This window comes from Gallus gallus, chromosome 3 (assembly GCF_016699485.2).
Source record: "Gallus gallus isolate bGalGal1 chromosome 3, bGalGal1.mat.broiler.GRCg7b, whole genome shotgun sequence".
NCBI lineage: Eukaryota > Metazoa > Chordata > Aves > Galliformes > Phasianidae > Gallus > Gallus gallus.
Genome location: NC_052534.1, coordinates 17,016,143 through 17,027,747, shown reverse-complemented (window position 1 = coordinate 17,027,747; position 11,605 = coordinate 17,016,143). Strand labels below are relative to the sequence as shown.

Below are 11,605 nucleotides of genomic sequence, written 5' to 3'. Positions count from 1 at the left end.
ATCAAGAGATTTCCCAGTATCTCATCTCCATCTCCTGACACAAGAAAACACAGAAACATATCCAGCTGTTTTGCTAGCTTTCAGTAACAATGGTGTTGACAAAACACTGCACCAATTTCCATCACACTTCCCCCATGGCTCTCCAGCTAACAGAGTGAATGCTCGACACCAGAATGGTGGAGAAGAGAGAATGCAGAGATCATGCTTCTTATGGTAGCAACAGATTAAAGATAAGATGAAGAAATACACTCTCAATTCTACAATGACATGTATTCTAGTCTCACAATCTAAGCTCATAACAGGAGAACAATCTCTCAATGGGCCACCCTTTTGCCAGACAGAAATTAGGTAAACAGACGTAGAGTAAAATCCTAATTTATGAACCATACTGGGAAAAGAAGTGCGGTATATATACCTTAAGATCTTCCATTTAGACCTAAAGGACAACATCTGGTTCAAACAGATGTAGCTGCAAAGACTCTCCTACTCCTATACATAAAATTAGCTGCAAATCTCAGGTGCTTCACAAGTCGTATTAAACAGCACAGCACAGGTAGATGGCGTCCCCTCATCTGCGAAGAACGCAATTCAACAACATATTAGATTTCCCTATTTAGAGTCTTCTGGCAACAATCTCAGCAGTGTTCAGATCCAGAAATGCTCTGCACTGATCACTAAGTACAAAATAAACAGCAGTGGTTTTCTACATCACATAGCAGTTTTACAGAAAATTTAGACAATTTCTGAACCTACAGTTCAGAAAACAGTTTTGCTATGTCTGAATTTGGGTTCACCAAAAGCATGATAAACTGCAAGTGACAGGACCTAGATACTGATTTGGAAACAGAGCCACGTGGTCTGCAGAGTTCCCATCAAAAAATAACTTCATCTCGGATTCACAATCATGTGGCAGGCAAAAAAAATCATTTAGATCCTATTAACAATTGAGACAATAAGCAAATACATTCCAATTATAGTAAGGTAGTACCAGAGAACGATTAAGTAATGGTATAATGATCAAAAGACTTAATTAGTAGGACAGACCACCGAATTCAGATGCCCTTTTTCAGTGCCTTCTTATTCTCTGCCCTATCACAGTCCTTCCATGTGTCTGAGCTCTGGAAAAGCTCTGTTTTTACATGATTTTTTTTTTCCAGCCTAAGAAAAAACACCACTTATTTTACAACTATTCAGAATTTAAGTGGCACAATTTAAAGCACAAACAAAGCATCCTTGACTGCTACTTCCAGCTTTTCTTTAGCAACTGTCCTCATTATTTTTAGTTTCACTTCTCAGGCTATGCTTTACAACTGGAAATACTACATAAAAGTCTCGATCACTAATATTTCATGCTCCATTTAAAATAAAATAATTTTCTTAATAGCAGTGGGTAATTCTTACCCATACAAAGATACAGGATGATTCACGTCCTTTAAAAAAGGCAAATACCAACAATTTCCAGTTGACCTACTTGATTATTACAAAATAAGCACTCTGCCTTCATTTCACGCAAACCCTAAAACTAAAATTTTCACATTCCATGCCTATAATTTTCCTATCCAGGTACCAATTTGAAGGCAGCAAACTCCCCTCCTGCTAACAGCTCCCACCATCCATCACTTTGTTTACCAGGCTGCAGCGTTTAAGATAGACAAATGAAACCATTGCTATCAGAAACAAATTAAAGCATCACAGTGTGCTGGTCTTTTCCCAGCATTCCATAATTGTACTTTGCTACATGGAGGGAGACAAATTCAATTTCTTTCTCTTAGTAAAAGTTCTACACTCTAAAATGACTGCTACTTATTTTGAAGAACAGTAGGAAGGCACAATCTCTAGCAAACATGGATTTGCAGGCCTTCTCTTCAACGCTTATTTGAGTACAGCAGCCAGTGAACACTTCAAACTAAATAGGTAAGGCTCCCTCCTCAAATTCTTGTTTTTAAAACAAGAGCCACACCTCAGCTCCTGTCCTCAAAAGGCTACACCAAATCAAACAGCCATGTGTGCACCTCACCACCACATCACTGACAGGTCTAATAAGAAACAAGGCTTTATTTTCTTTCCTTGATCCATCTTCTCCAGGGAAAGCACCAAGTTTTATTCTAAGGACTGTCAACCAGCATCTCACCCATACTCTTCATATACCTCCACTATACACAAACTTCAGCTCAAAATGGACAGGAGCCAACTGAAACAGAAGAGTGCCTTTTATCGTATTCTTTGCTCTTCGTGTTTATTTCACTTCCCTGTTGTATTTCCAACAGGAGGAAGGTCTTCACTCATCTCGGTATTTATACATGACCTCTTTATAGTCCACAGAGGCTCTATGAATGCCTGTTTTCCTTTGACTGCAGGACTCAACTGTCAGATGTAAGGAGACGACTTCCTTTACCACGTAAGAGCCACTATGGTAGGATTACAGCACACATTTTCACACAGACTGGGAATGAGCAAGCTCTCTAATGCTGCAGAACAAAAGGGAAAGGGTCAGCACCTCTTCACCACGTCACTAGGCCTTCTAAAGCATCCTTCATTGACTCACATCTCTACAGCTTTTCCTTCTTCTGGTGCATTTACTGGTTTAACAGTTCCAGGAGCCGTTACATTCTGACTAGCCTACATCTTCCCAACAGAAGCTCTCGCTGGGCTACGCGGGAAGACAAGCAAGACATCTCCCTCCAGCTCCAAAGGCTGCTGCCAAAACACGCAGCTGTTTCCAGGGGCCGACTGCCAGCTCACTGGGCCAGTGGGCTGCAGAACTGAAGTGACAATCGAAATCTTCACTCAATTAAAAGAAGTGATTATCTACTTCCAAGTAAACTCACTGAACTAAGCATGTGAAACTATATCCACAGAAGGGAAGATTCATGCTAAACAGTGCTTATCAAACCACAGGAAACAAAGCATACGAGCCCTCTTCCCAAAATCCAAAGCTTGACAAATACCTGGATAAATATACGTTAGCAACAGTTCTATAGACATAAAGCTCTGACTGTTGAAGCCAACTATTATTCTGGATAAATCCACCTACAGCAATATTATATAAAGCTGAAGACAGGGGGGCTGGTTTTTGTTGGGGGTGGGGGGAAGTAAGGGGAGGTCTGGCACTCAAAAAGCTCACACAGAAAAATATAGTAGTAATGAATCATAAGATTGTTCTTAAGGGAGAATATACTTTCCTCCTCCAGCGATGAGATCATATGGAAAGTTCAAAAAACCACAGCAAACTGACCCCTAACAGACATGATTCCTTTGCCCAAATGGAATGTGCTCCTTCTTTCACATTCCAAGTTCTTAAGCTCAGTGCACCGTGACACCAGCAGTCTGCTGAGCTAAGCCTCCCCCAGCAAAGGGGATGCTTGTTTTCCCTCCATTAAGGAATAAAAAAAGAGGATTAAGGATGTAGATGATCAAATGCATACAGAAAACTGCAGGACTGCAGCCACAGAAAAGATTATTCAATATACCAACAAAAGCAAGGAGAAGTTGAGACCGCTCAGGTTCTCAATCTTTAGTACGTTAGTGATATAACAACTAGAGTTGTGGTTTTTGTTGTTGTTGTTGTTTAAGTCATATCCACTACTGCTTCTTTTGGTGATTCAGTGGTTTTTGGCTGCTACGTCCCCAATTCATAGAAGCAACATTCTCAAATCTGCTGTCTTTGTAGGTCAGAAAGGAATGGAAAGATGCTGATTCACCAAATGCCTACTTAGGATTTTCAAACTGCAACACACAGCTAGAAAACCACAAACATTTCTAATACTGATGTCTTAAAATAGCATTCCACAAGCAGCACAATACAGGTCCAAATATCCAGTTCTATATCTTGGTGGAGTTTTGAAAGATGATTTTCCCTGGTTGTTCCTGAACCCCTATTGGCACGATACAATGAGAAAGTGCATCCTCCACTTTGCTATTAAAAGAAAATGCACCCGGTACTGCAGCACTGCTTTCTATCGACTGAAACAGATACTCCACAAAGTTGGCATGTATTCTGAGTTGCTCATTTGGCTTAATTCAGTAGTTATTTGCTAGCATTTTCAAGTTAGTAAGATGTGTCTAATGCCCTCAAGTTACTTTTCTCTCTAGCTTACTAACTGAAAGGAAAGAACCTCCATTTTTTTCCTGCATTGCAAAAACCCAGCTGAATACGTTGCTCCACAGAAGCACTGGGTGCCTGGTACAGCAAAACGAGTGATATCATCTTGCTGCCTGCATCCAACTTCAGCTAACATGGCTTGGCCACTCCAGGACTTGAGACAGGACAGCATTTAACTCACTTTCTAAGCTTTAGAATGAGAGCAATATGAGACCAGCTGACATACTGAACGCCTGCTTCTCATGCAGAATCTTTTTCTGACATTATGATCACCCAAAGAACAAGAGTGGCAGTTGATTTCTTAGAGCAGGTCAAACTCATCCACAGATTACCATTCAACGGGGAGGTGAAAGCAGAGGGAGCAGCTCCAGACTGCTTCACTAACAGCTCCCTTGTAATGTGTTAGTTCTCGCCTTTGCTCAGAAAAACTTTTGATTGATAACTGAGAGATTCATTCATCTCTCCCACTTTTTCCTTCTCATGAATTACTTAGAACAGAGACTAGCTGCAGTATCAGACACCAGACAAATCTGCATGGGAAAGTCTCTACCAGACACAAAACCTACTACCGCTGAGGAGTAAAGGAAACTGAACCTAAATGCTAGGATTGAAAGCTTGCAAAGGAACAAAGCTTTACTTTTGGCACAGTACTCTGCAATGCTACATTCCAAAATTTTATTGTTGCACAGCTTTTTTTCTCTCAATAAATGCCTTCAACAATGGAAATCGCTTCTCAATTTGTGTATAAGATCATTTAACGTTAATTTAAGAGCAGCCTGCTTTTATAGTAACTAACTTACAGAATTAACTTATTTGGCTAAAGATCCATTCTTTCAGTTTCACAGTTTTATCAACAGACCATTCCCTGGCAGCAGGTGGCTACTGGAGAGGTTAAGGAAATCACTGCAGGAAGAAAGTATTTAAAACAACAGCTTAATCTCAAATAGAAGTATTTTTCCACACAGAATTACTAATTTATAAGCCTACAAATTCTGTACTTTTAAATATTGTTGCACATTTAACATGAAAGTATTCCATAGAGTGGCCATGCAGTCACTGAGTTGGCAATTGAGTACCACCTCTAGGTTTGTCATATGCTGATTCACACAAAAATACAGCAATTATTATCATTAGAAACTGCTATTCAAATTTGAAACCACATGCTTGAGTCAGACAAATGCTCACAGTTCAGAATAATACTTCAGAAGTATGAGACATGAACATTTCTGCACAAATTGTTGTTTGTTTTAATTGATAATAATAGAGAAAGTACAAGCAAAAAACAGTCTGAGAAATTGTAAGTTTACTAGAAATTGCAGGCTGTGAGGTGAAGAAATAAGAGTTTGGATCAACTGGAATTTTACACACAAGATTTGGTCTTCACCTTGTATACAAACTCAGTGATAACTTCAAGGAAATACTTATTAATAAGCTTTCAGTATTTAGCTTTGAGCTACTATTTTTCAGTGAAGTAACCTCTGAGCAGCACAAGCAGTCTTTTTCCCCCTCATTTTCTACATTCGTCATCCTATCAAGAACCATTAAAATGTTTTTGCTGAGTGTTTCCAGCAGAAATTTTGAAAAATACCTGACCTATGTGCTGGCTGTTTCATTACAACCTATTTGTAGGAGGAATAAAATCTTTGTAGACCCCCTTCTTACACCACTAAAATCAAATCTTATGGTTAGACTCCAGAGAACCACAAATGGGATCATTCAGTTCACACTTCTGCCATGAACTCACCCATATTATTGCTCCCTTTTATCCTCTTACACAAGGTGCTCTCCGAAGCATGCCGTTTTTGGTAATTTAGCCAGATTTCTTTTTTACCCTGAAAATATTCCACTCTTAAAAGCAAATCTATCTTTCCCCCAGATTTTCTTCACACATTTCATGAGTTTACTGACACTAAAAGGTTATGCAGAATCTAAGCGGTAATTTAAGTAGATTAAGATCCCTCAGTGCAGATCCAGTGATTCAACACAGTGGCATTACAAGCCAACAGTTCTGCCACAGTGTGGCAAGCACTGTTTGGATGGCAGTCTTACTTCATGGTGGAACAGAAGCACAAGGCTGCTACCAATGATCATACAATGGCCTGGGTTGAAAAGGACCACAACGACCATTGAGTTCCAACCCCCTTGCTATGTGCAGGATGATCTTGTATACAACTTGAGACTTTTCTTCAATCAAAAATATCTATCATGTCATAATGCTCTGAAAAATCAGATTCTCAGCTTGTACACTTTTTTTTTGACACAGCAAACAGATAACAAGCTTCATGACACAATCTAGGCACAAACCAATTTGCAAGCACCAGACTTTGCTGTGACCGAGCAAAGCTAACAGTTGTAAAATCAATACATTTACTGAGAAGGAACTAACTACCATAGCTTTAAAAGTTCAAGTCTATTAGCTTAAGACCCGTGCCAAAAGCTAGCCAGCTGCATTACTTCCTTCCTATAAACATCTTTTTCTGATGGTTTGTCATTTTCAGTGTTCCAGTTCCATGAATCTGAGCCCAGTCGTACCATGGGAAGCTTTTAAGTGGGCATGAAGAATAACACCATCTTTAGCAACTAGATTGACAGTTGCTCATGATTTCCTGTGAAAAAAACACTTAACACCCATTTCCCATCTTCTATACATATTTTAACAGAAATGACCTTACGTGATTGCTTAAAACTTTCAACACACGGCACAAATCATAGCTTCCACAGTCCAGGCTCCCAGTGCAACCAGAGCTCTTGAATGCACTCTGCAACACAATCCATCATTACACTACCATCGCTGTAGATCATGTAACTCACTTTGCTTCCAGATAAAGGATACTCTGCTCCTCCTGGAATAGTACGATAGTAGCATTTTTGCATTACTCATTTAATGGAATGGATGCTTCCGATGTAGAGAGCTGTGTGAAGGGGATGTGGCTGATCTCTGACTGAGACATTACAGCCCCACTGTTAATACACAGAAATGCAATTCACAGCTCATTACAATGATTCCTGTAGGAAGTGCCTTTTTAAAAACTTACTTCCACATAAAAGTACAGAAGTGAAAAGCATACTTTGTGCTCCTGCTTTTAAATACTGCATTAATATATTAACATGAATTAGAGAAAACAGGGCTCCACTGCAGAAACAAGAAGGAGTATCTAGCAGCAGAGAATACAGGAAAAGCTAGAGATTGTCAGCCCCAGACTTTATCAACAAGTTGCCTTCCCAGGTCCACAAGCTTCATGGAAGTCTGGAGGAATGGAGTACTTAATGCCTGTGTAAAGGGACGTTAAGTTGGGGCTTCTTTTCAGCATACTGGATACAGAATTATACTGAACTTAACAGCACGCACTCAGCAAAAGTGGAGGTTCAGAGGTGTGATGTCGTGAGGTCATAAACATTGTTAAAAGGTGATTAAAAGAACTTCTGGACAGCTGGAAATAGGCACATATTGTTACCTTCATGAACAAGTGGAAGCACAAAGACCCAGGGAGCCACAGATCAGCCTGGAATGGGCTGTTCAGAGAAGCTGTGGGTGAACCATTCCTGGAAGCACTCCATGCCAGGTTGGATGGGCCCCGGGCAGCCTGAGCTGGTGGGGGCAGGCCTGCCCACAGCTGGGGGTTCGGGCTGGGTGGGCTTCAAGGTCCCTTCTAACCCAAACCACTTTACAATTCTATGATAGGACAAATACTCCTAGAGGTCTTGGTGCAACTGACTGGAAGTCAAGGTGGCAGCTGGTCACAGACAGCAAGGATACTCAATGGCAAACTGTACCTGAACAAGCCAATTGCCTTCTGTTGCAAGATGATGACAGAGGTCATGTAACTTGACTTCAGCAAGGCCTATGGCACAGTGTTCCACAGTACCTGAAGTCAAGCTAAGCAGACAGGGCCTGAATGTGTGGGCTACAAAGCAGATAGAGAAAAGCTGGCTAGCTGATTAGGCTCAAAGGGTTACAGCGAGCAGTTTGAAATCTAACTGGTAAGCTGTTACTGACAAACGACTCAGATCAAAAGTTGATACTATTTAATGTCCTCATTAACGACCAAGAAACAGCCTCAGCAAGTCTGTGGATGGCTGTCTCAAACTGGGAGAGCAGATATGCAGGACAGCAGAGCTATGCTAAATGAATCTGCAGGCTGGACAAATCAGCTGAGAGAAACTTCAGGGGCAAAAAACTACACCTGGGATAAAGTAACCACCTGTCTGTAAGAAAGTGATTATGCCCCTCTATTCAGCACTTGACATCATATCTGGAGCATCATGTCCAGTTTAGAGCTCCTGAGTACAAGAAAGACTGACAAACCAGAGCAAGTCAGACAGAAAACCATTAAGGGGATCGGAGAAAAAGATGCATGAGGGGCAGCTGAGACAGCTGCATGTGTTTAGTCTTAGAAGAAGCTAAAAGGCAGGCACGGAATTGCCATTCTCAACTACTCCGCAGTTCATTATAGAGAATACAGCCAGCTTCTTCTCGTAAGTCCACAGGGATGAGAGGTAACAGCCAAAGGTTACAGAAAAGGAGCTTTCAACCAGGTAAGAAAAAGTTGCACCAGGAGAGCAGTTAATGACTGGAACAAGCTGCCAGAGAAGCTAACTGTGGAAGCCCCACCCTCGAAGACTTCAGAACTCAGCTGGACAAGGCCACGAGCAACCCAACCGACTGTACTGAGCCCAGAACTACAGCTGAGGAACTCCCAAGACTCCCATCGTGACTCAATATGCTACAGTTCTAGAAGAAAAAAAAAAGTCCTTTGAGGAGGTCCTACTGATTTGCGGACATCTCAACAGAAGTACCTTATTTATGACAATTACTGCCTTAACACCTCATTATACTGGAATGTTCTTCTCAAAAATAACACTGTGCATTTCACACTTGCAGTTTCAGCCAGCCTCTCCTGTAGCATACAAAGCCAGACCTTAAACACTAGTAGACCTGCTGCTCAGTGTCTAAAGCTAGGAGGTTTAAATGAACTGTACATTTGTATTACTGACCTGTTCTACAAAATAGATGTCTGTATATTTAAAACAGCATCTGACTAAGCTATTTTAGAATGTTATGATTAGCAGAGTAACTCCGTGAGTCTGAAAGGGAAACAACATACTACAGTTCTCAACTATGGATGAAACAAGCAAGAGAACATCAAAAAACGTGGAATAGAAGGACTTGGGAAGATCCAAGGGAAAGTAAACATCTCAATGCTTTTCCTTTTTAGATCAAAGTTCTCGGTCTTCACCAATTTATAGGTCTTCCTGAACTTCATATATATTTAATAATAGATTTACAAGAACTATTAGAGGTATAATGAAGTGGAACTGAAATGTGGACGCACTGTTTCAAATGAAACACTGCTTATCAGGAATAAAGCGGAAGGACAAACATCCAAACATCTTATACGCACTACTGACATCCCAAACTGCTTCCTCTCTCCCCTTTTGTTTTGCTTTTTGTTGGTTTTTGGTTTTTTTTCCCCCCCTAAAAGTACCCAGCAAACATAGAGGGAACTCAGTACTCCTACCCAAATAAGGAAGGAAAAATGAAATGTGTTTTTTAAAAGGCAGGTGAGTCATTGTTCTGCAAGCTCAGAAAAAGGAAGGAAGAAAAATAGTTTTAGGAAGTTATAAGAAAAGGAATTTAGTCAAGTATTAGAAGAAATTAGTAACAAGTGCAGTTATGCACCCGGACAGTTAACAAAGGAGTTGGTACAATTCCCTTTCACATGAGATTCTTTTTCAAAAAGAGATTAGAAAAATACCTGTCAGGGCTGATCACAGCAGTCTTCAACTCACTGCTCCAAGGAAAGAGATTACATCAGTCCTACCTTTCTGTGTGCCACAGCTCTTCACAACCACTTTCTCTTCCTCTTGTCCTCATCCAAAGTTTTCCTGTTTCACTTCTACTGTGCTACACCTGCTGCAACCACCCTACTCTTTTACCTCCTCTCCCCTGCCTTGCTCCAGCAATTGCTCATACATCATTTCCTCCACAAACATTGCTTAACAGAAAGGGGAACGGTTATTTACAAGGGTGGACAGTGATAGGACAAGGGGGAATGGTTTGAAACTGAGACAGGGGAGGTTTAGGTTAGATGTTAGGAGGAAGTTTTTCACACAGAGGGTGGTGACGCACTGGAACAGGTTGCCCAAGGAGGTTGTGGATGCCCCATCCCTGGAGGCATTCAAGGCCAGGCTGGATGTGGCTCTGGGCAGCCTGGTCTGCTGGTTGGCGACCCTGCACATAGAAGGGGGGGCTGAAGCTCTTTGATCATTGTGGTCCTTTTCAACCCGGGCCATTCTATGATTCTACGATTAACATGACTGACTCCTCCATTTCCTATTTGTAGACAGGTGTTATTCTCAGGCTTCCAGGTGAGGTACCTATCCCTAGACCAAGGCCACAGACAATTCCTCCTCCTCACCAGTCACTGCTTCCACCTCTCACTCACCTTCTTGCCACACGTTATCCCCGGTACCAACTAGCAGTAAGACACTGCCATCCTCTACTGCTATTCTGAACTGACCTCAGGTCAAACCACACAGGTACAGATCACAAGAAAATGTGCAGCCCATTTCTATGGGAAATCAGCTCTCTAAGCTAAGAAACAATGGACAAGGAAAGCCCCATTTCCAAATATGCTATTCCTTTCCCATACGCTTCCAGCACACATCTGTCTCGTGACCTGCCAGAAAAAAATACTAAAATCTGGTAATGAGCAGTCTGCTTTTTCACATGGATGTAGTTCATAGGGCGCAGAATTTATCTGCAAGTTCACAATAAACTCATGGAAAAATTCAAACCAGAAAATACTTAGAGCACCTTCATGAATGGTAGTTTTGTTTACACAGCAATCAGCATTTATTGAACACTGCAGGATACGTTCCAGAATCTACAATACAGAAAAGTGATTACAGTTCACATTTTGAACAAGCATGGTTACCAGTTACTAAGTTCACGTACATTTTTATAGACAACTGCAAAAGTGGGTAAGTATATCCATCATGTTAGCAATTCTAATGTTCTGAAAATGCATACCCTATATCACACAATGGTATAGCACAGCAGTAACAAAGCAGCAAAGACAAAGCAACACAGCAATTTTCTGAAGTCGGTCTTCAAATACCTTCCCTTCCCTAAAATAGAGGAACTGCCAGGAACTTAGTCTTGTGCTATATTTAACCTACCTGATTTTTCTTCTCTTTAGAAAGCAACAAGTGTGTATGCTGAAGTGCACGTAATGGCTAACAATATCTTCTCTACTTCAAAATCGTCACAGAAAGAACTTCCCTGATCTATGGTAACAGCAGGGTGAATTGCTATAGCATTCAGACCAGCTCATTCTTTCCCTGCCCCTCACACACGCTTCTCAATACACTTTTCTTAGATTCAAATTACTTTTTGGCAAGTCTAATTCTACCTTACTTTGAGTAATTCCTATTTCTTCCCCACACCTTTTAATCTCTCAACATCACTTTTTAAACAGTTGATTATTTCTCGCTCTTATA

The 11,605-nt window shown here is 40.9% G+C and overlaps 1 protein-coding gene across 17 annotated transcripts in view; it reads right to left on the bottom strand.

The window, feature by feature from the left end:
• Window positions 1-11,605, bottom strand: part of ENAH (ENAH actin regulator) — a 131,836-nt gene that overhangs the window by 44,752 nt on the left and 75,479 nt on the right. The window contains exon 1 of one of the 17 annotated variants that reach the window (XM_040696699.2): window positions 9,925-10,009. The exons of the other annotated variants lie outside the window; for them this stretch is intronic. Coding sequence (XP_040552633.1) covers window positions 9,925-9,977 — 53 coding nt within the window. The 5' untranslated portion in view covers window positions 9,978-10,009. Of the gene's footprint in view, window positions 1-9,924; window positions 10,010-11,605 lie in introns of those variants that run through there. 17 annotated transcript variants of the gene reach the window in all.